At 45.0% G+C, this 24,552-nt stretch overlaps 1 protein-coding gene and 1 long non-coding RNA gene across 2 annotated transcripts in view; one reads left to right on the top strand and one right to left on the bottom strand.

Annotated features, from left to right (window-relative positions):
- Nucleotides 1-906: 906 nt before the first annotated feature.
- On the top strand, nucleotides 907-8,159 carry LOC131913178 (uncharacterized). Its single transcript, XR_009379832.1, has 2 exons — nucleotides 907-1,724; nucleotides 7,147-8,159. It is a non-coding gene; the product is annotated as an uncharacterized LOC131913178 (long non-coding RNA).
- A 1,408-nt stretch (nucleotides 8,160-9,567) lies between these two features.
- Nucleotides 9,568-24,552, bottom strand: part of LOC131913177 (GON-4-like protein) — a 50,480-nt gene continuing 35,495 nt past the window's right edge. The window contains exons 14-23 of the mRNA XM_059265629.1: nucleotides 23,626-23,824; nucleotides 23,075-23,161; nucleotides 21,287-21,455; nucleotides 19,181-19,325; nucleotides 17,004-17,154; nucleotides 14,913-15,029; nucleotides 13,564-14,665; nucleotides 12,230-12,822; nucleotides 11,328-11,583; nucleotides 9,568-9,860 (exon numbers count right to left, since the gene is read on the bottom strand). Coding sequence (XP_059121612.1) covers nucleotides 9,643-9,860; nucleotides 11,328-11,583; nucleotides 12,230-12,822; nucleotides 13,564-14,665; nucleotides 14,913-15,029; nucleotides 17,004-17,154; nucleotides 19,181-19,325; nucleotides 21,287-21,455; nucleotides 23,075-23,161; nucleotides 23,626-23,824 — 3,037 coding nt within the window. The 3' untranslated portion in view covers nucleotides 9,568-9,642. The remainder of the gene's footprint in view (nucleotides 9,861-11,327; nucleotides 11,584-12,229; nucleotides 12,823-13,563; nucleotides 14,666-14,912; nucleotides 15,030-17,003; nucleotides 17,155-19,180; nucleotides 19,326-21,286; nucleotides 21,456-23,074; nucleotides 23,162-23,625; nucleotides 23,825-24,552) is intronic.

Below are 24,552 nucleotides of genomic sequence, written 5' to 3'. Positions count from 1 at the left end.
CTCGGTTTTGATTCTATTAATAAGAACTTTTAAGATTCATGCTACACAGCCAGGGCTGTTACACCGAGAAACCCTATTTCAAAAAAAGAAAAGAAAGGGAGGTAACAGGGAAGGAAAGGAGGAAGGAAGAAAGAAAGAATGAATGCAAGCTCCTAGCTTTCTCTATCTTTAGTAATCTATCCAACTCACAACTTTGTGTTGGGAGTCCATGGTTTAAGTTGACAACTAATCACCCTCCCCACAAAAATACCTGGAACATAGGAAGAAAAGAATTCCTAAAATTCAGAACGGTACTCTAGATTATAAAAACCAAAGGCAGACTTGATCCCAAGGTATGGCAGTTAGTCATATCTGCATGATATTCTTCATTGTGCAAAATGTTCTCACATTATCTTAGGAGATTTGGTCTCTACGAAAAAATCCTGTGGACCAATGGATATTGTTACCACTTTTTCCAGTTCGCAGATTCTGGCCCTGATGAGTAGTTGAGCTCACAAAGTACCCAGTTGTCAACAGAAGTGAGGAATCTGGTATTCCAATGCTTCTTTTCTTATGCATTGACCCAGTGCACAATAAATTGCCTCATGTTTTGGGGATTTTTGTGGCTTTTTTTTTTTTTTCAATCCCCAGTGTTGTGATTAAATGTGAGCACCACCACCACCCAGAGGATTTTAGGTCCTTTGTTATAGTTTTGATTTTTTTTTTTTGACCCAGGGTCTTGCTGTACCCCTCAGACTGGTATTTAACTCATGATCGTCCTGCTTCTGTCCATTTTATCTTTAATCAGTTTCTCAAGTTTAAGAGAAGCTTCTGTAATTGTCTTTACTGTTTCAGGAATGCACTAAACCAGTAGCAATCAATACTGAAACAGTATAGAATTTTTTTTTTTTTTTTTTTTTTTTTTGGTTTTTCGAGACAGGGTTTCTCTGTGTAGCTTTGCGCCTTTCCTGGAACTCACTTGGTAGCCCAGGCTGGCCTCAAACTCACAGAGATCCGCCTGGCTCTGCCTCCTGAGTGCTGGGATTAAAGGCGTGCGCCACCACCGCCCGGCACAGTATAGAATTTTGTTTTTCACAACTTCTGGAAGCCAGAAGGCTCGGCTTCCCTCTGCATAAACCCAGACAACTAGAATCACAGCTTCCGTAGACGCTAAAGCGATTCTCTTCCTGCCCTTCTGTATTTGGAGGCTTAGCCAAGCCTGTCCTTGACTCTCCTGCCTCACCCACTCGAGTGCTACAGTCACAGGAATGAATATGCGACTGAACTAGCACAACACCTACACTTCTTACTGGCTTTGAAATTCTAGCCCCAACGCCCACAGCCTGTGAATGGGCGGAGCCTCGTCCTGGGGAAAACTCGGCAGTGGGAGGGGCCTCCTCTCGAAGAGCTTCCGGAACCTTTCGGGCAGAGGCGGAGTCTTCTGCCGAGGGCCCTTCGGAAAGAGGCGGAGCCTACCTCGCATCAGGACCAGTCGGACTGCACCTGCATCCTTAGCTCAGAGCATCCCTGGAGCATCTAAGAGGAAAGCGCAGCTAGCAACCAGGGATCGGACTGTCGCAGGGGCAGTCTGCCAGGCACCTTCCCCTCCCCTGATCTGGAGGTCTACGGCCGCGGCCTCGGTACTCACCGAGATTCCCAAAGTTGTCTGACCTCTGCAAAAGTGTTGCTATCAGCAGCCTCTGATTACAACATGGCTGAGATCACAAATATACGCCCCAGCTTTGGTAAGTAGAGTCTGACAAACTGATTTTGAAGCCGTGAGGCCGGCGCAAAGCCAGATAGCTGAGGGATGGGCGGGCAGTGAAGTCCAGATGGGATCCTTTAATTGCCAGCCCTGCTAGACTCGGGCCTGAGGTGGTGAGTGAGTAGCAGGCAGTGGACAGCGCCTGGATTTCAGCTGTGGGCTGCAGGGGCTGGCAAGGCCGGAGTGCCACCGAGGGTAGGCAAGCCCAGGATGCTAAATCCTTGACCGTAAACCGTCCGTGGTGCACTGTCAGCACGGCTGGAGGTGAGAAACGGCAGGCACGCGGAGGATGGGAACCCCTCCTTCTGGAGGAAGAGAGGTGGGGTAGGCCGAGCCCTCCCCCTTGGGGCACGCAGGGCGGTGCCCCTTCCTCCCCCTCCTACTTCTGAGGGCTGCAGGAGAGGGAAGTGGCAAGGGGGATGGGGCATCAAGATGGCAGCGTGGAGACTGTGCTGTGTGGCTGGCAGCCAAGGGAGGCGGAGGCCTCCAGGGAAAGAAGGGTGCGGGGTGGGCAGCAGAAAGGAAGCCACTCCTTAAGCCGGTCAGAGGGTTGCCAGGGCTGGGGTAAAGGGCTAGCCCTGCAGGCTTCGTTCTGCACCGTAATGGTCAGGTCCTTCCCGGTGTTACCAAATGGCGCTTGGCGCCGCCGGGTGGAGAGATGACGTGATGTCTATTTCTGAGCCTCCTGGCAGTGCCTAGGCGCTCCTTCCGGGGCCTTTGTTCCCTGTTTCCCTGGTCTGGCTTTTCAAAAAGGGGGACTCACCCGTGCTGGTGCTGGCGGGGGCGGCATCCCTGGCTGGGGGGAGGGGCGAGAGAGGCCCAGCCTGGGGGAGGCCGCTTTGTGTACCACAGAAAGCATTACGTCATCTCGGAGCGGCTGGTCCACGACCTAGCCCTCTGGGCTCCAAGAGCAGTCTCACACTCCCTAGGGCAGAAAGTGCAGTGCAAAAGAGGGAGGAAAGAAGACAGGAGAGCCTTGGCCAACTCGTTTCCTCCTGGGGAGCTCTTCCATAACGATTGAGGAGAGCGAACTTCTCATGGTGTGCTTCCTGACCACATAAATAAGTAAAAGAAAATTGCCCTGTGATTGGGGTCATCAAGTGAGAGTTGCTGCTAGCCTAGAATTTTCATATTCCTTAAGAGAGCATATCCCTCAGACAATTCAGGTGTGAGCATTAGGTTCCAGAATGTAGGGTGGAGACACAAGCCAGCTTTAAAAAAAAAAAAAATGGCTTTTCTCACTCCCAAGTAAGAGGTATAAAGAATAGAACAGAACCCAATGTTTTGTATTCTCTCAACATACTAGGATATCAGGTCCCAGAGAGCAGCTTGACAATGGATCTTCACCCCTCAGTGCTTGCTCCCAATTGACCCCAAGGCTGGCTCTCATTGTATTTCTTCTGCTTTGTCCTCTGATCATCCTCAGAGTCCTGAGTTCCCCAAACTGAAACCTGTTTTGTGATCGCATGAGAACCCAGGACTTTCTTTGCAATCTTTTTCTTCTCACACCCATTTCCAGCAGTCCTTTCTCTAATGCAATTCCAGACCCCTTGAAAATAGAGAAAACAGAGCCCAGCATTATGCTTTCCTTTAGAGGAGACAGTAGTGGAAGCTGGGGTGGGGTGTAATCCACCTTTTATATACTGTATTTTCTTTAGTCTTAGCATCTCTTCCAGTGTAGGTGTTATTCTGTGCACTCACCAGAGCAGGAGAATGAAGCTTAGAATGAAATGAAGTCCAAATGAACTAGTCCTGGTATCACTACGGTGTGAACCAATGTCTGGCTGCTGCCATAGTTCATTCTGATTCTGCTGTACGACATTGGCCTTAGTGACAGCAAAAGGCTGTTTTGGAAAAGAAGTGTCAGTAATCAGGTCTGAGACTGGAGGAGCAGCCCAGAGGAAGAATGCACACCTGATGAGGGCAGCCTGGTCTACAGAGTGAGTTCCAGGAAAAGGCACAAAGCTACACAGAGAAACCCTGTCTCGAAAAAAACCAAAAGAAAAAGTGGGAGGAGAGAAAGGACTCCACAATGTTGTCCTGTCCTCCACACATAGACTGTTGGCATGTCACACACACATACATACACACACACACATGATGAGCACATAAAGTAATTTTTTTTCATTTTAAAAAGAATGGCCAGTTCTTTCAAGGCCAGTTTTGGCTGCACAGCCAGTTTGAGGACAACCTGGTCTACATGACACTCTGTCTCTAAAAAAAAAAAAAAAAAAAAAAAAAATCTAACAACAAAACAAATGCTCGGGCTAGAGAGATGGCTCAGAGGTTAAGAGCACTGTTTGTTCTTCCAAAGGTCCTGAGTTCAATTCCCAGCAACCACATGGTGGCTCACAACCATCTGTAATGAGATCTGGTGCCCTCTTCTGACCTGCAGTCATACATGTTGTATACATAATAAATAAAGAAATCTTTAAAAAAAAAAATGCTCAGGGGGCTAAAGATTTAGCTCAGCAGTTAATAGTACTTTTTGCTCTTTTAGAGGACTCAAGTTCAATTTCCAGCACCCACATGAAGGTCACAACCATTATAAATCCAGTCCCAAGAAATTCAATGCCCCCTCTTAGTTTCACAGGCAACAGACCCACACGTTGTGCACAGGCATGTATGCAGGCTAAACACTCATATACATAAATTAAATAAATACTAAATTAAATTAAAAACATTCTTAAAGAAATGAAATCATCTAAAATCGTTTTAATTCTGATCAGAGCAGAGGCTGATTTACAACTTTACCATATGTGTCTCAGATGCCTAGACCCATGCCTCACTTCTGCCTCCTCCAAAGAGAACTGGTACTCTGTCCTTTTCATTTCTCACAAAGTACTTTAAACACTGAATTATCCATGACTTTGAAATACAGAAAGTACCAATCTGCATTACTATAATTTACAACTATATTCTTTGAATCGCTCATTCACTCTGTGGATTGGGGGTGGGTAGGACTACCTCAGGTGTCAGTTCTTACATTTCACCTTCTTTGAGAGAGGGTCTTGTTATACTGGTTTTATTTTTGTTTGTTTGTTTGTTTTGTTTTTGAGATAAGTCCTCACCATGTTGCTCCAGCTGTCCTTGAATGGGCTCAGTAGACCAGGCTGGCCTCAACCTCACAGAGAGCCATCTGCCTCTGCCTCCTGGGTGTTGAGATTAAAGGCATGCACCATTATACCTGGATGTTTGTTTCTTTCTGTTTTTATTTTGTTTTATTTTGTTGAGACAGTTTCTTCTATGTAATTATGCCTGGAACAAACTCTGTAGACTAGACTAGCCTAAAACTCAGAAACCCTCCTGCAAGTATGTCTATGGAGCTGGTACATGCTCATAGAGACCAGGAAAGGGCACCAGATCCCCTACAACTGCAGTCACAGAGGTTGTTAGTTATTCATGGGTGCTGGGAATGGAAACTGAGTTCTCTGGAAGAACACCCAGTTCTCCTGACTGCTGAGCCAACTCTCCAGCCCCTAAGCTAGCTTTGAGCTTATAGTGATCCTCTTGGTTCAACCTTCGAGTTTCCTTTTTATTTATATGGTTTCCAGGCTCTGCTTCTCTATTGTTATCAGTGTATTTTAAATTTTTCCAGCTTATTTCTTTATGCATGTATGCATTGGCTTAAGTATGCTTTTAGAAAGTACATGTGGAAGTCAGAAGACTTCCCATCACATAGGTTCAACAGTCTTGCCAGAATGCATCTTCACCCTGCTTTTGTATTTTTTCCAAGTATCCCAATTATGCATCATGTAGAGTCTGGATTCTGGTGGAGGCAGGTCAGAAGTTAAGTCCTGTCAATGGCATTTGCCAATATGTAGTCCTGGGAAGATTTCTCAATTCCCAGGAGCCTTGAACATAAACCAGGGCCATCCCTGGTCTTGAATTCAATTATTCAGTGAGTTCTTGGTTCATACTAAAGTGTCTGTATCATAATGCCTTACAGGGGTCTAATAAATACGCATTAACACATGTAACTCGGGACAAAAACATGTATTGTTGTCAGTCTGTGCTGGATGTTCTCTGTGATGACCAGTACAGATCTAGTTACACCACCTCCTTCCTGTGAGAAGCCCCAACCCTCTTATTTTTTTAAAAGGATCCCACATGGGCCAGACTGTCCTCAAAGTTACTGTCTAATAGAGGATGATCCTGAATTTTCCCTCCTGCCCTTGTTTCCCTAGTACTAGGATTACAGGTATTCACCACCACCACATCCAGTTTTAGCTTTTTTCTTTTGAGGTAGTGTCTCACGTAGTCCAGTAGGACCTCAAATTCACCATGTAGTTAGTCCAAGCTGGCCTTGAACTCCTGACCCTTATGACTCTGCCTCCCTAGTACTGAGATTAAAGGCATGCATCACCACATCCAATTGTTTATTCTTACATGTGTATATTATATATTTCTCTCATATGTGTATATTATATATTTGGGGGTCGGGTGTTGAGACCAGTTCTTTCTATGGAGCCCTGGCTGCCCTAACTCACTGTGTAGACCAGGCTGGCCTCAAACTCATCCAGATCCTCTGTCTCTGCCTTCCAAGCTCTGTGATTGTATATAGTTCTTTACACAAGCACATAGTTACAAGAGGAAAGATAATGATAGGGCCCATGAAGACAGACTGAGTTATTAAGAATGCATATTGAGGGCTGGAGAGATGGCTCAGAGGTTAAGAGCACTGGCTGCACTTCCAGAGGTCCTGAGTTCAATTCCCAGCAACCACATGTGGTAGCACACAACCATCTGTAATGAGATCTGGCGCCCTCTTCTGGCAGGATACTGTATGCATAAGAAGGAAGGCAGGCAAAGCAAAGCAAAGCAAGCATATTGAGAATAGGAAGGGTTGTGCTTTTACTTAATTTATTTTTCCAGACAGGGTTTCTCTGTGTAGCCTTGGCTGTCCTGGAACCCACTATAGACCAGGCTGGACTAGAACTCAGAGAACCACCTGTCTTTGCTTCTAGAATGCTGGGATTAAACGACTGCCCAGCTATACTTTTAAATCAGTGCTTCTCTACCTTCCTAATGCTGTGATTCTTGAATACAGTTCCCCATGTTGTGGTGACCCCACCATAAAATTATTTTCATTGCTACTTTATAACTGGAATTTTGCTACTGTTATGAATAGTAATGTGAATTTAAGATATGCAGGATGTATTTTCATGGTTATAAATTCAACATAATTAAAGTATAGTGATTAACCACAAAAAACAATATTTAATCACATACTGTGAAATATTTATTTCTAATTACAAATAAATGTAATATTTTCTTGACTATGGTATAACATCGGAAACAGTCTTAAAATAACAACAGTAAACTACAGTGGTACTTTTTGCAACATTATGAATACAAAGCCTACTTCAGTGCAAAGGTTGAGACTGCTTCTTTCTCACCAGATCAGAAATTCTCGGGGCAGTCTTTGCAGGAGCACAAAGAAGATCCTCTTCCACAGCCAGTCTACCTCCGTATTTAGACTTGATAACCAACAAGATGGAAAACCCTGTTTCACAAAGATATATTGTTGCAAATGGAAGAAGTCGTCCCAACATAGTCTCAGACAAAACAGATAGGATTGCAACTACTTGATCCAGAATTTTGTAACTGGCATTTAAAGAACTCAGTTCTCAATGTATCACTGCTCATAAATTCAACAATTCCTCTTGTGCTGTCTCAGAAATGTTTTCAAGTCTGACTGTGAATGGGTTTCTGGCAAGTGTAAATGGAGTGTCTGCAAGCATGTGCAAGTGTTCTTTCACAGAAATAATCATTGTAATCTTTTTTTCTGGTTAAATGTCATGTACCTCAAAGAAAACAGATAAGGCAGGCAACATGTAAATTTTATTTTCATCCTTTTTTTTTTTTTTTTTTTTTTTGCCAAAGCTGAAGTTTCATTTGGAATGATATGGTATTTTCAGTAAAATTGAGGCACGTTGCATTGGACCTTGCAGTGATAAATTTAAATCATTCAACATGGCAAAGATGATAACCAATTAAGCTATTTTCTGTTTTAATTTTAACCACTGAAAATTGGTTAAATTGAATTGCCATCTTGCTTTCTGATTAAAAACGTTTTGAGTCCACTACACAGCTCAAAAACACGTTTTAGCCTAGCAGTGTCAGCCCACACTTGTAGTAGCAGCACTCAGGAAGCTGAGGCAGGTGAATTTCTCTGAGTTCCAGGCCAGCCTGGTCTACAGAGTGAGTTCCAGGCCAGCCTGGTCTATGGAGTGAGTTCCAGGTCAGCCTGGTCTACAGAGTGAGTTCCAGGCCAGCCTGGTCTACAGAGTGAGTTCCAGGCCAGCCTGGTCTACAGAGTGAGTTCCAGGCCAGCCTGGTCTATGGAGTGAGTTCCAGGCCAGCCTGGTCTACAGAGTGAGTTCCAGGACAGTCAGGGCTACAGAGAGAAACCCTGTTGGGGGGTGGGGGGCGACGCTAACAAAACAAACAACAAATACATTTTAAAACCTTTTCCTCTCAAAAACCATCTCACCTCAGTGTGAAATGGCAGAGCGTTGTTCATTGCTTCCAACTTATTACACAGTTGTGAAAATAGTCACTGTTAAGTGCTTCCCTTCATAAAACTGACAGAAGTTATAATGCTTTTCACTACTTCTTGTAACACTTTTTTTGGGGGAGGGTGTTTGAGACAGGGTTTCTCTGTGTAGCTTTGGTGCCTATCCTGGATCTCGCTCTGTAGCCCAGGCTGGCCTTGAACCCACAGAGATCCACCTGCCTCTGCCTCCCAAGTGCTGGGATTCATGGTGTGTGCCACTACCCGGCATTTCTAGTAATTCTTATGGCAGCATAATATTTGTTGGTGAATCCTATGGTGAGTTCTGATGACTTCTGGTGACTATTCAGTACCAAATGCTGAAGTCCAGATCCACATCCTAGCACAGCTGGAGCACCATCTGTGCAAACACCACAGACCTTTCCCAAGAGATCTTAGGCTCTTTCAGAAATGAACCAATGACTCAAATACAGGGGTGTGCAGAAAAGAAACTCATCTTTAAAGCTGCCATCATTAATATACCTCACATAAACCAATAATCGAACAGTTGTAATGTCTGTAGATTCCTAAAGCTGGATACCAAATACTTCCTGGATTACCTCATCAAGAATGTCAGCAAGCACGTGATCTATTCTGCTGACAGTGTCATTAGATAAGGAAATTTCACTCAACTGGGTAATAAATGTGTCTCCAATCATAACTCTAAAAATATCTTTGGCTGCTGGCAATAGTAAATCCTCAACGATGGTGTGAGGTTTCACAGCTCTGGCGACTCTGGGTTCTACCAATGTGAAGTTTCAATGACCGCCACATTCTGTTGTGATGCTAGCCACCAGTGTCAAGTCTGGCCTCCTGGAGTCCACCAGCTTTGCTTCTAAAATAGTTGGTATCTTTGGCAGAGAGGCTCAGGTGCTCACTATCAAAGTGGCAGTTTAGATTGTTCGGCCTCATAGATTCAGCTGATAGAATTTCACAACAAATAACACATTGTAGTTTCTCAATTCCTGCTGTAATCGTTGAGGTAAAACCATACTGTAAAAAAAATCCTCACAATATTTTCTTTTCTTAACGTTCTTCTCAACACGATTCATTGTCATGGGATAGTTTTCTAATGAAAATGATATATAACAACAGCCTTAGGAATACAAAAGATGATATATGGCATATTTCAGTCAATACAGTTCATTAAAGTTTCCTAAGATTTACCATTCTGTGGTTTTTCCTTTTTTCAAACCCATTACTATCACAAGGGGGCAGGATTCAAATCAACGAAAGCTGAATAAGAAAAGACAAATCAGCATCCAGATGAAGTTCCCATGGCACAGATTTTTATTCAGTAGTTGATGATTATATGATACATTATTTTACATTTGTCCAGTAATTACAATTCACGAAGTATAGTGTTACCTCCAATACAGCTACTTTCAACACAGTGACTGCTGCTCTCTATACATGAGACAGGTCCACGTAAGTCCATTAAGGCACAAAGGCTGTTACGTACACCTGTATTTGTTCTGTGTGTATGTGGTGGGGTTGGCACGATGATATCATCACGCCAGGTGCTCATATGTGGGCATATCTGCATGTGGACAGTCCCACCTGGAGAAAGATAAGAAGACAAATGTCTCAGTTCCTAACCATCAGAAACGTGTTTTCTGATGGAGTTAGGTGACCCCTGTGAGGGTTGTTCAAACCCCAAAGGTGAAGAAACACTGGTTTTTAAAATATAGCTCTCGGCACTAGGAATGCACTCAGCAGTCGACTGCCTATTTGCTGGCTGCTCTGATTGGCCACATGTCACTGAAATCAACTCATCTATCAATAAAGTGCTCAAAGAAGGTGTTAGAAGGTAATTATATTTGAGCTGGTCAAAGTATCAAATTTCTTTAATCCCAACTCTGAGGGGTCAAAGGCAGCCAGAATTCTGTAAGTTCAAGAGCAGCCTTGACTACAAAGCTGGTTATAGAGCAGTCAGAGGTATACGGTGAGATCTTGTCTCAAAAAAGAAAGAAAGGAAGGAAGGAAAGAAGGAAGGAGGAAGAAAGGAAATTTAACATTTATTTTCTTCCTATTTAAAAATCTAAGAAAATAATCATGACTTCACTTGGTTGGTTTTTTTTTTTTTTTTTTTTTTTGGTTTTTCGAGACAGGGTTTCTCTGTGTAGCTTTGCACCTTTCCTGGAACTCACTTGGTAGACCAGGCTGGCCTCAAACTCACAGAGATCCGCCTGACTCTGCCTCCCGAGTGCTGGGATTAAAGGCGTGCGCCACCACCGCCCGGCCAGATACTTGTTTTTAAGGACCGAGGACCAGAGACATTGTAACAGGTTAAGAAGTATAGGTCTGCAGACCCAGAGCTCTTTCCTTTCCTTCTCTTTTCTGTTTTTGACATGAATTTATCCATTCTGTTGGGTAGGACACACACATGCTAAGTGTACAGATGTCAGAGGGCATGCAGGAGGAGTTGTCTTCCACCATGTGGAAGCGGGATCCAGGGAACACTGTGTGCTCCACAAGACCCTGGACCCTGTATTTGATGAGACCTTCACCTTCTACGGCATCCCGTACAGCCAGCTACAGGACCTGGTGCTACATTTCCTCGTGCTCAGCTTTGATCGCTTCTCTAGGGATGACGTCATTGGGGAGGTCATGGTGCCGCTGGCTGGAGTGGACCCCAGCACCGGCAGGGTTCAGCTGATCAGGGACATCATCAAGAGGAACATCCAGGTGAGGAGGAAGAGTGTGCTGGGGAGGGATGGTAGGATGGGCATAACAGATCTCAGGGAGAGAGGGGAGGGTCAGACAAAAGCCAAACAACTCATCCTCACGCACACAAGAGGCAGGAACCACAAACAAAACACTGAGCAGCTTCATGTACATGAAGTGTTGATGGGATTCTAACGTCCTGTGTCTTTGGATTTTCAAAGGAAGCGCCCTAGTCTGTCTGGGGGAAGGAAAGCTGGAGGAGAGAGAGACTCCTCCCTGGAGCCTTCTGGCTCCTCTGTCAGCTGCACACTATGCGCACCCAAGGGAAACCTGTCCTCCGAGGGGGTCAGCTACACTCACCTGCGGGGGTTATGCTGCTCTCTACTTCTGGAGCAGTCTTGGGTGACGCCAAGGTAGAAGGGGGCTTCTCAGCAGCATCTCCAACTGCTTCATCATTCACTTCATCCTCCTTCTGCAAAGCTTCCATCCCTTCGGCCTCCTCTTCCTCTTCTTCTTCTGGCTCAGAGTTCTCCTCTTGGGAGTTCTCTTCCTCAGACTCACCCTCCTGACTCATGCTCCTTTCAGAAGCCAGCCAAGTCAGTTTCTCCATGGTTTCCTAAAAGCACCCCACAGAATGTTCATAAGGGCTCCTAGCAGCTCACAGAAGGCCAACGGACAGGAGCAGTGTCAGGAGGATCTAAGAGGAGGCAGGGCCACCATTCTGAATTAGAGAAGAAGCCTGAGGGTACTGAGGACAGGACAGGCAGCACAACATGCCTCTGAAAGGCTGCCCTACTTCCTCAAGACGGCTTTCCTCTAACATGACCCATACAACTGTCTGTAATTCCAGATCTGCCACCCTCACACAGACATACATGCAGGCAAAACACCAATGCACACAAACATGAATGAATTATTTTTAAAAAAGGGGAGAAGGGGTCAGGGAGATGGGTCAACAGGTACAGACAACCGCTGCCAAGCCTGACACTCTAGCTCAATTCCCGGGACCCACATGATGAAGGAGATGACCACCTGCTCCTGGTCCTCGGACCTCTGCACACGTCATGTCATGCACATACCCACACAAATAAAACAATAAATGCAAAAATAAAAAAGAGTATGGTCAAGTGATTCAAGCACTTCACACAAGCCTCCTAAATTATGTTCCATACGCATTCAAAAGTCAAATCCCACTTTATGACTCTAACACACGAAGGGAACATTCTACGGAGTCCCCACATTGCAACCACTCTGGATCTCACCTGGAGCTCCGGGACAGAAAGCACAGACTCCTCCGAAGCTGATGACAGTTCATCTTCTTCATCTTGGGTGAGGTCATCAAAGTCCTCCTCCTCTTCTTCCTCAGGCCCGTCTTTCTCTCCTCCAGTGTCTGGTCCTGCCGGGGTCCCTACACACTGACTGTCAGCAATGGCCGAGTCCTCAGCCTTCCCTGGAGGCCTGCTGAGCACCATCTCCTGCTCCATGGAGGACCGAGGGCCTTTGGGCACTCCTCTGCCTGCATCTCCACTTGGACTCCCCTCCTCAGGCGGCTCTTGGGACACAGAAAGGGACGAAGCTGCTCGAGTCTCCTCTGTCTGCACGACTGTTTCTTTCCTCCGCTCTCTAGCACTACTCAGCTTCTCCTGAGGGGAGCCACGGTCTAATTCCATAGAGTATTCTTCTTTCACTTTCTCACCAATGTCCTGCTCGGGGAAGGTACTGGACATTTCCTCCACACAATCCTCAGCTTCCATCTTGACCATTTCTTCTAAATCCTTTGATGTGGAGTTCAGAGATAACTGGAGAGTCAAAGGCAATGGCTCTAAAGCTTGCCCACCCTCTTCATTTTTCACACCTGCCCAGCCACAGGCGCTCGATTCTGAGGATGCTTCCTGGCTTTCTGTTTTAACAATAGCCCAGCCACAGGCACTGGATCCTGAAGATCCCTCCTGGCTCTCCATTTTCACACCTGTCCAGCCACAAGCACTGGATCCTGAAGATCCCTCCTGGCTCTCCGTTTTCACACCTGTCCAGCCCCAGGCACTCAATTCTGAAGATCCCTCCTGGCTCTCCGTTTTCACACCTGTCCAGCCACAAGCACTGGATCCTGAAGATCCCTCCTGGCTTTCTGTTTTCACACCTGTCCAGCCCCAGGCACTCAATTCTGAAGATCCCTCCTGGCTTTCTGTTTTCACACCTGTCCAGCCACAGGCACTGGATTCTGAAGATTCCTTCTGGCTTTCTGTTTTCACACCTGTCCAGCCACAGGCACTGGATCCTGAAGATCCCTCCTGGCTTTCTGTTTTCACACCTGTCCAGCCACAGGCACTCAATTCTGAAGATCCCTCCTGGCTTTCTGTTTTCACACCTGTCCAGCCACAGGCACTGGATCCTGAAGATCCCTCCTGGCTTTCTGTTTTCACACCTGTCCAGCCACAGGCACTGGATTCTGAAGATCCCTCCTGGCTTTCTGTTTTCACAATAGCCCAGCCACAGGCACTGGATTCTGAAGATTCCTTCCGGCTTTCTGTTTTCACACCTGTCCAGACACATACACTCAATTCTGAGGCTGTTTCCTGGCTTTCTATTTTCACACCTGTCCAGCCACAGGCACTCGATTCTGAGGATGTTTCTTGGCTTTCCACACCTGATGAAGAACACCATGGCCTAGAATCCTCTTTGGAGAAGACAGTAGCACAGAGAGGCGTTAGTTCCTGGGAATTTGATGTGGAGTCGGGGTTTTGAGGAGCATTTTTCCCTTCAGAAATATCCAAGTTCACTTGGACCTTATCTTCAGGAATAGATGGTACAGGAAGTGTCAGAGGATTGCTCGAAACAATTAAGGGGGAGATGGAGGAAGCCATGAGGGGTTGGTTTAACGGACAGGGGAAGGAAGTAGGATTAACAAGGAGAGTGGTGATGGGAATGGTCTGGGGATTTGGGGCCACAGCTGCATTAACAGGCTGGATCACATTACATCCACTGGGTAGGCTTACCACCTTCACTGTGGCGGCAGGAACAGTGAAGATGACAGGTGTAGGGTGGATGATGGGGGCAGGCTTCACACAGGGAGAAAGCTTGGTTCCTTTTCTTCTTGTAGGCTTCCGCCTCACATATGGCTTTCGAAATTTCGAAGGGGCAAGTGAGGGTAGCATTATCTTGGGTGCAGAGGAAGAAGGCAGTGGTGACTGAGACTCAGACAGGGGGAAGCCGGTCCTGGCTTCAGGACCAGAGGGCACAGCAGGCAGGGCTGGGGAAGACTCAAAACTATGTTCTCCGCTGACCGCCACTGAAGGGAAACCTGGAAGTGGCTGTAAGACAGTGGCTGGCTGGATCAGATGAGGAATCTGGACCACTATGTTGCCTGGGAAGACTTCTGATTGAATGGGCCAGGTTGCTATTTTGCCTGGGTTGAACCCAGGCTGAACACAGGGGCTGGGTTGGATAAGAAGGGGCTTCTGGACCAATGGCCGGTTCAATCGCAAAGCCTTTCTGGTGAAACGCTTGGAATCTGGCTTCAACTTGAGGACTACGCCCTTGGGCATCAGCAGTGGGTATCGAGTTTCACTCCCCAGTTCTGGGCAGGCTTTCTCTAAGGGCTGATCTGTGCCAGCTTCTGTGGCTCTGGTCACATTTGCTCCGTCTGCAACGCCTTCAGCTGTGTTCCGAAGTTCATCCTGAATGGACTGTAGACTGGCCTGCAGAAAATAAAAACACTGTGCTCTAGCACATGTCAGATTTTAGGAGAAAGAAAAATTAGCTTTCTGGATTCTAAGGATTAGTGGATATAGTCCCAAGAAGGGTTTTTCCAGGCATCAATCTTCTAGGAAAACCACATCCCAAGTATAAAAACTCTTCCTGAATTTACTCTGGGAAATTATCATTTAACTCCCCAGGAACTTTTCGGGTCTTCTGCCTCACAGAGTCGTGGAAGGATGGACAGACCTTTAACCAGAATGGGAGCCGGTGCTCCTCCTTCTCTACGGGAGGCTTCCACTGATGTGGCTGTATCTCTTCACAGCACCTCACCAGAACTGGCAGCTGTTTGGTCTTCTTATAAAACTAGGCATGAAAACACAAATCATAAGTCATATTCTTTCAGGCTGGGAAATGGGGTAGCTGATGGTTTCACACACAAAAATATCAGGTGTAAATGCTATGTATTTCTGCATTTCAAACAAAGTATCTCTAATTAAAGAAGATTTCAAAATGTTCAATCTCTAAATGCAAATATCCATTCTGATTACCACTGAGACTCAAAACTATCCTAGCATGAGAGAGGCAGAGGCAGGTGGATCTCTGAGTTCCAGGCCAGCCTAGTCTACAAAGTGAGTTCCAGAACAGCCTGAGCTGTAAGACATACACACACACACACACACACACACACACACACTTGCTCCTGCACACAGAGCTGAACCCTCATCTTACACAGAAGCTACTCTTAAGCAAGCAGCAGTGTGAAGTGGAAAAGCCACTATACAGCAAGCACAAGGTTGCACAGCTGTGATCCTGGGAGAGGAAGGGGAAGACTGTGAGTTTCACTTCCAAAGTAAATGGCTGGAGGTGGTTACAGACACCTTTAACCCTAGCACTTGGAAGGAACAGGCAGGTGGATCTCAGTAAGTGCAAGACCAGCCTGGCCCACATAGCAAGCTCCAGGACAGCCAGAGATACACAAAGAGATCCCATCTCAAATAAACAAACAAATGAATAAATAATAAAAGAATAAATGGGACAGGCAGTCGGCTTGAGCATGAGAAACTGAGTTCACATTGGAGAAGGAAGAACAGACTTTCTCAAGTTGTCCTCTGACCTCATGTGTGCTCATGCCCCTCCCAAGGTAAGTAAGTGTGATTTAGAAAACATAACAATCGGGGCTGGACAGACAGTTGAACAGCTGAAAGTGCTTGCTGCTCTCACCAAGGACCTGGGTTCACTTCCAAAAACCCACATTGGGCAGCTCACACCCACCTGTAACCACGGTTAATAGAGCCAAGGTCCTCTTCTGACCCCCACAGGCACCTGCACACACATGATGCACATACACTCAGGCACACACAAATACACATATAAAAGGACAAATCTTAAAAACATACATGAAATTTAAAGTAAATGCGTAATTAAAGTGTCAAGAAGTCAGTTATAGACCTGCTATGTAACAAGGGGTAAGCACACCACCTTCCAAAACTGTGGGTCACAAGGGAAAGGGATCAAACACTTTCAGAACTAAAGCCTCAAAAAAATGCCTGACTCTTTAAACCATTTAAATCTTTTCTCCTTTGTTTCTTTTTTTTTACTTTTCTCTGTTTAACTAAGATACTGTTATGGAGCCCTGGAGAGTCCTGAACTCACAGCAATTCCAGAGTCTCCGTCCCCTGGGTGCAGTGATCAGGGCCGCAACACCAGCCTGGCTCACTTGACTCCTAAGTATATTCTGCATAACCCTGACATCAATGTCTAACGGAAAGCAGCACGGGAAGCTGGAGAGGGGGCTCGGTGGTTAAGAGCTCCTGCTCTGATAGAGGACCCAGTTCGGTTCCCAGCACACATGCACCCATGTCAGGTGGCTCACAAGGACACATGACTACAGCTTAGGGGCTCTGGGCCACTGCACACACTTGCACACACCCACACACAGACACAGGCTTAATGAAAAAACAAAACAAATCTTTCAAAACCCCAAAGAAAGCAGCACTGTGGAGGTTTATAAACGCAATGCTGTCTACCTGAGAAGGTTAGAGTAAGGAGACACAATATGGCTAGAAGGAGCGAGGACTTGTGGAATCCTTTGACCTGAATCATTTCTTACTCAGGGAACTATCCGTAAGAGAGGCTAAGATGAAGGTACTCCAGAGCAAATTAACGGATCAATGTTACAAAGGAAAGAGCAGGACGAACCTAACACAGTGGGAGGAATTATCCTTTAAACTAGCCTTCCTTTGGAAGGACTTCCTGCCTTCCCTGAGAGCGGAGAAGAGGAGAAAGGGCTGGGTGCTCCTCTGCAGGAGGCACAGGAGAGCTGCAGCAAACACTCACTTTAATCACGTTGTTAGGAGCTCTGTTCTGGTTGAGGTTCTTGATCCTCACCGTCAGCTGGTGAGCGGTCTTACAAGTTACAAGGTACTTGCTGATTAGAGGTTTAGGGAACTCAGTGCCTTCGAAGTGCTTCAGTCCTAAAGCTAACAGACTGAGAGAGAAGCAATGATACAACCTAACTTCACAGACCTTTCTTCAAAAGAGCTCTCCAAACTGCTCATGCTTCACGAGCACTTTCTATACCTTCAGGTATTTACAGAGTACTGAGTATTTTAAGAACCAAACACCAAGGGGTCAATGGCATAGGCAAGACCCTGGATTAATCCCAAGCACTGTTAAAATAAAATTTCTTTAAGTTCTTTGCACAAACATCCTTGGTGAGGCCTTGGGATAAAAACACGGAAGAAACAAAAACAGCCACTAGTACACTCTCAATACCCAGGAGGCGGTCAAGACCAGCCTGGGTTCATGGCACAACCCTCTATCAAAAAACAAGGGCTGTAATGTCTAACTCATGGGTTACAGTGCTTGCCTACCATACAGAAGGCCACAGGACTGAACTCCGGTGCCCCCTAGTTCAGTTTCAAAGATAACAGAATCAGGGCTAGAGACATGGCACTGGCCAAGCACAAATGAGACTGGTCGAATTTCAAAACTAACAACAAAAAGAGCATAGCATATCACAGAGTGAGCTGTTCCAGGCATGGTGGCACACTCCTGCATCTCAACCCTGGGGAGGTGGCGAAGGAGGAGCATTGCTTTAAGCTGGAAGCTAACATGTGCTACACAAAAACACTGCTGCAACCTTCTCCCTAAATAAAACAAAGCAAAACAAAAAACCAAAACCTCAATACCAAAAAAAAAAAAATTAAATTAAAAAAAAAAAAATCTAACATCAAAAACTTGCTCTTGCCGGGCGGTGGTGGCGCACGCCTTTAATCCCAGCACTCGGGAGGCAGAGGCAGGCGGATCTTTGTGAGTTCGAGGCCAGCCTGGTTTACAGAGCAAGATCCAGGAAAGGCGCAAAGCTACACAGAGAAACCCTGTCTCGAAAAACCAAAAAAAAAAAAAAAAAAAAAAAAAACTTGCTCTTAAGATATAGAGGCAAGAGAGTTCAAAGTTCAAGATCATCCTCAGTAACATGTTGTTTTCAAGAAAAGTCCTAGATACAAAACAGCCTGCCTCAGACAATAATAAATAGTAAATAAATCAAAGAATAAAATGACAATTTGAAGTCCCTGTGTATTTTAATTTTGTTTTGTTTTTGCAGACAGATTTTCTCTGTGTAGCCCTGGCTGTCCTGGAGCTCGCTCTGTAGACCAGGCTGGACTCAAACTCATAGATCCACCTGCCTCTTCCTCCCAAGTGCTAGGATTAAAGGAATGGGCACCAGTCCCTGACAAGGCCTTGTGTTTTTGAAAAACCAAATTATAAAATTATTTAAATTACTGAAGCTCTATCAGAATGCCATGATAGAGCTGAGGCGGTAACTCATACAGTTCCTAGCAACACGAAGCCCAGAGTTTAACACCCAGCACCACATAAACCAGGCTAATGGCTCACATCTGTATTTCCACCTATTAAGAGGGAAGAGGGTCAGAAACTAAAAGCCCAGGAGGGTAAAACAAACAAGAACCACTTTGGTCTTTGGGCTGAAGGACAATAGGTTAGAAACTTCTTACTCTGAAGATCTGCTTTCAGTACTACTACAAGCCTGGCTTACAATAAACAAAAGATTAAACAATGCCTTTAAATGCTTCACAAATGTGTGTGGAGGGCTGGAGAGAGGGCTCAGGGCTTAGGAGCACAGCCTACTCTTCCAGAGGAACCAGGGTCAGATAACAGCATCCACACGGTGACTCACCACAGTGCAGAACTCCAGCTCCAGGGAATCCAAACCCCTTTGCTGGCCTCTGTGGGCACTGCTCTGCACATGGGGCACAGACATACAAGCAGGCCAAACACCATATACATAAAATGAGACAATAATAATAAAGCGTTTTAACCACAACATGTGTGGCATCTCCTGCAAAAGACACTGCGGAAACTCTGTCCATCTACACGGCTTTTCTTTGGTCTGTGTCCTTATCATGCACATCTTACTTCACCTAAGCTTCTCAAAAGCAACTGTCTTGTCTTTCGCTAACGCATGCTTTTGATCCTCACAGTAAACTCACTTGTCCTCAGCCTTGGTAAAGATGATCTTATCCCGAGGATTATTTGCCTTCAGTGAACATATTGGAAGAAGCTCTGGATACATGAAAACCTTGTTTGTGGCCAGGATCCAAGCAACTTGCTTTGGCAAACAGGGAAATTCACTGGCTGTTACAGAAGAAAAAAAAATCTGTGATCAGTACAATGCAAGGACCAAAGAGCTTCACAAAAGTGTATACATCCATTTCAGCACTTAAGCAGAGATCTTCTTCTCTGACTTGACCCCCTCAAGTTTCCAGTCCTTTCAACCTAACATTGCCTAACAGGAGCTGAACCAAGCTGATTCCCTTTTCATTCCTGTGTGGGACACTTTATCCACTAAGACAAGAACATAGGGCAACCAGAAGTGCCCACATACACTGTTATCCTCAGACATCTTTTCATCCCTTCTCTCTTTAAAAAGCTTGGCTAGCCGGGCAGTGGTGGTGCACGCCTTTAATCCCAGCACTCAGGAGGCAGAGCCAGGCAGATCTTTGTGAGTTCGAGGCCAGCCTGGTCTACAGAGATTCAGGAAAGGTGCAAAGCTACACAGAGAAACCCTGTCTCAAAAAAAAAAAGCTTTGCAAGACAGCCAGGCGGCAGTGGCACATTTCTTTCATCCCAGCACTCAGGAGGCAGAGCAAGGTAGAGATCTCTGTGAGTTCAAAACCAGCCTGATCTACAGAGTGAGATCCAGGACAGGCACCAAAAACTACACAGAAAAACCAAAAAAAACAACAAAAACAAACAAACAAACAAACAAACAAACAAACAAACAAAAAACCCCACAACTTTGTAAGAAAAAGGATTTCAACAAGATTTCTGTTCTGCCAAGATAAAAATTATACTTTGTTTATCCTTTTTTACAAATCTGGTATTCTAGATGGCAATGAGAAGGTTCAGTACAGAAAACTGCAACGGGGCCTGATGACCTGAATTCAACTCCTGGGACCCACACAAGGTGGAAGGAGATAAACAGTTTCCACAGCTCTCCTGTGTAGTGTAGTGCATATGTGTTCTCTCTCTCTCTCTCCTCTCTCTCTCTCTCTCTCTCTCTCTCCTTCTCTCTCTATCCATCCATCCATCCATGCATCCATCCATCTATCTATCTACGGATCTATCTATCCCCCTGAACCCCGTGTGTGTATGTGTAAATATATGAACATGATTTAAAAATACACAGAAACTGCAAGTGACATTCCAACTTTGAATATGTTGATTGTGGACTCAGGCTCCAAGTGAGAAATCAACATAGACATTTGTCACACATGTAGGTAGTACTTTACCACTGAGCTACATCCCCAGTCACAAATATTTGATCTTAATGCATCAGACTAAGAACTTAAACATGGGGGTGGGGAGTTGGCTCAGCGGATAAGAGCACTGACTGCTCCTCCAAAGGACCCAGGTTCAACTCCAGACACACACATGGTAGCTGACAACTGTCTGTAACTGCAGCTCCAAGGGATCTGACGCCCTCATACAGACAAGCATACAGGCAAGACACCAGTGCATATGAAAGGAAAATAAATAAACCATTAAAAAAAAAAAAAGAACTTGAACATGACCAAACCTTCACAGTTTTGACTTTCATCTTTACCAAACCCCAGATACTTTTCACGTGAAACCTAACACTGTTCCATATGTCATTCAAGTCCAGTTGTTAGCAAGGATTCCTGATTCCCTATTCTGGCTCTTGGCTTCTAAGTTTTACCCTAGCAAAGATATTGTCATGTAATACTCAAGCCTAGAATATAAAGCATAAAATATAGAAAACAAAAATTATAAATATTCTGCACACTCCATCCTTAAGAATTATACATAGGGTTGGAGAGATGGCTCAGCGGTTAAGAGCACTGGTTGCTCTTCCAGAGGCCCAGGTTCAATTCCCAGCAACCACATGGCAGCTCACAACCGTCTGTAATTCAAGTTCCGGTGGATCTGACTCCCTTACAAAGATATGCAGGTCAAACACCAATGCATATAAAAATTAACCAAAAAAAAAAGGAATTACACATAAAAAAATTATTAAAGACTTGTCTCTGACTGCAAATCAAAACCTGAAGTTGACTCATTCATTCATCTCCTACCAGTCTTCTTGACTGTTTTATGAGGACTGCAGTCAACGCTGACATGTGTGAAGTCTTCAATGAGCTGCATAGCTCCCATCCAGTTACAGGGTTGGAACAAGGTCTGAAACTTGGGGTTGAACTGCTGGTGAAGGGCGATGGAGTTCTCTGCAAAGGTTCCCAGCTCTTTCTGAGAATAAAGGACACAAGGGACATCTGAGAGGATTCCAGACAACCAATACCACAGTCCTCAAACTCTGAAGGGAAAAGGGCCCTTCCTGCATACGATTAGAGGCACGTAAAAGTCTGTATTAATGGATATCATTCCATTATGACTACTCTGCATTCGTCCAAAGCGATTCGGGACTGGACCTACATTCACCTGTCACACTTTGGTTTGAAGTCACTGAACACTCTGCAGTCTTGCAGATGCATGTTACACTCCCAAGTTAGAATCAAATTCAGCAGCAGAGCTGTTGAGAAGTATGCTCAAAGCCCTGGATTTTAACCTCAGCACCAGGGGTGGGGGTGGGGTGAGGTGGGGTTGGGGGGTGAGTGGGAAGGGGGGGGTTATATTAGATACACACACACACACACACACACACACACACACACACACCCCAACCCAGGCTTTTGAGAGTCTCACTCTGTAGCCCAGGAGAGCCCTGAACTCAGGATCTTCCCTTCTCATTCACCAAAGCACTAGAAACAAAGGGGATTACCACACTCACCTCCTGATTTTAAAGAAATATTTTCTGAAGGTCTGGAGAGATGGCTCAGCAGTTAAAAAGTATTTATTACTCTATACAGGACCCAGGCTCCGTTCCCAGCACTCACAAGGTGGACTACAACCATTAATAAGGCTAGTTCCAGGGAGATGTGACACCCTCTTCTGGCCTCCACAATCACCAAGCACACATGTTGCCCATATACATACATGCAGGCAAAACACTCATACACAAAATAAATCTAATTATTCAAAATGTTCTGAAATATGCACCAAAAGATAATTTTCTCATGGTCATCCAAATACAGTTAAAAAGTGAACAGACTTTTACCACAAATAAGTTTGGCATATTCAAACACACCATAGAACCACAAAGGGCTTCCTCCAGGGTGCTCTTACCTGAGGGCCCCTCCCAATAGAGAGTTCTTTCTTACCTCCTTTCGCAGATCTACTATTAATTCTACAAGGATGAAAAAGGAGGGGGCGGGGAGAGGTCAAAGGGAGAATGGGAAGGAGGAAGGATCCATCAAAGTTTACAAATCTTTCAAAACACTAAAAACGTCATAAGCAAAATTAATTCTATACTAAACAAAGCTGAGCCTAATAAACAGGTCATGAACTCAACATCCTTAAAAACAGAAGTGTCAAAGGGTGAGAGGGCCGGGAGGCTCAGTTAGGAGAGTGCTCGCCTAACGTGCAGGAAGTCCTGGGTTATATCTGCGGGACCCATAAATTGGCCACTGTGGGTACATCCGTAACTCGGCACTTAAGAAGCAGAGGCAGGGCAATCAGAAGCATAAGGTGAACTACATGAGTCTGAGGCTACCTTGGACTACATGAGACCCTGTCTCAAAAAAAAAGGATCCCAAGATGAGGAGGATGCAAATAAAATGACATTCAAAATGTCTCCTGAGACTCAGTGTTCTGTCAAGCATACTGAAGAAGCAGGTACAGTGACCAAACACATCCAGTAGAGATGAGAAACATAGATCACACCCAGTGAATAACATTCACCTGAAAAATGACTTGTCAAGCTAACATCAAACTTAAGTCTTCAGAGTTATAGATGTATGGAACCTTACCAGAAATACTCTAGTGGTGCTGGCCTCGGAGCTGAGGTTGGGGTTGGAGGTGGTGAGAAGGTAGATTTGTGTCAAGAGCTGAACATGCTGGGAAGGAAAAAAACTGACATTTCATAATGTTGCCATTTCAGAAACACAGATCTTACCAAGAAGTCTGCAAATGTATCACACACATCTTGCTTCTCAGAGGGATTAGAGCAGAGCAGGATCTTGGTATGAATTTCTGAGATATTTTCCTCAGAACAAAACCACAAACTCAGACAAACTTGAACCTCAAACTAGAGAGACTAAGACTGAGAGAGGAAAACGCAATACTGACAGTTACTCAAGTTTGAATGCGTGGTCAAGAATCTGAATTCCCTCATCCTGAGAATTACCGAGGTCTTTATCTGCTTTCCTGCTCTTCTCTCAAGGTCTTACGGACTCAGGGTCCTATGGCCCCTGTGTCACGGTAGCAGGACAGCCATCTCTGACTTTACAACACTGCTCACTTTTGGCTTCAGAGTTAAGCTAGGAGATGATGCAATCACACGACAATGAGAAAGTCTTGCCTGCTGCATCTGCTGCTGAAGCCTGCTCCTCTGTGCTGCGTCTAGAATCAGCACCTGATGGACTGTCTCCTTCTGAGGTTTAAGCCTCTCTACTTCAGGCTGTGGTTTGGAGGAAGATTTTTTCATTTTCAGTTGTTCAAGCAGCTCTTTCACTGTCCGGTGTCGTTCATTTAGCAAGTTGGCCAATGGTTCCTCAAAACTATTCCCAACAAGGAAAAAAAAATCTGTGTATTTTAATAGGTCACCAAATTCCTTGTAATGACATGTGAACCAAGCCTGAACAATGTCCATTTACTTTTTTTTTTTAATTAATTGATTTTCATTTATTAATATATACTTTATCCTTTTATATTTTATGTGCATTGGTGTTTTGCCTGCATGTGTGTCTGTGTGAGGGTGTCAGATCCCCTGGAACTGGAGTTACAGACAGCTGTCAGCTGTCATGTGGGAGCTGGGAATTGAACCTGGGTCCTCTGGAAGACCAGCCAGTGCTCTTAGCCACTGAGCCATTTCTCCACACCATGTCTATTTACTTTGGATCTTTAAATCTCACTATAACCAATATCCATGCTCCTTAACCAAATAATTTCCTCAGACTGTTAGGATTACATTCAAATGAAATAATTCTGTTGCCTTAGTAGAGCACAAGTCTAGAATGCTTGAAGCCCTGTGGTCAATCTCCTGCAATGCCAAAGAAGATTTTGAATTATCTTCCACCTTCTTTTGGTATAATTACTTGTCTATATGAAACACAGAGAGAAAAATTAAATTAAATTAAAATAAAAAAGCAGTGTAATACACTGCCACAGCAACTGGGACCTCATCATCCTTGCAAGCATTATACCAATACATCTACTCTATGACGTCTTCCCAACATGGCGGAGAAGCTTCCAAAAGCACACCATGTGGTCATGGCGGAGAAGCTTC

This window comes from Peromyscus eremicus, chromosome 6, assembly GCF_949786415.1.
Source record: "Peromyscus eremicus chromosome 6, PerEre_H2_v1, whole genome shotgun sequence".
Taxonomy (NCBI): Eukaryota; Metazoa; Chordata; class Mammalia; order Rodentia; family Cricetidae; genus Peromyscus; species Peromyscus eremicus.
This window is presented reverse-complemented; position numbering and strand designations above follow the sequence as displayed.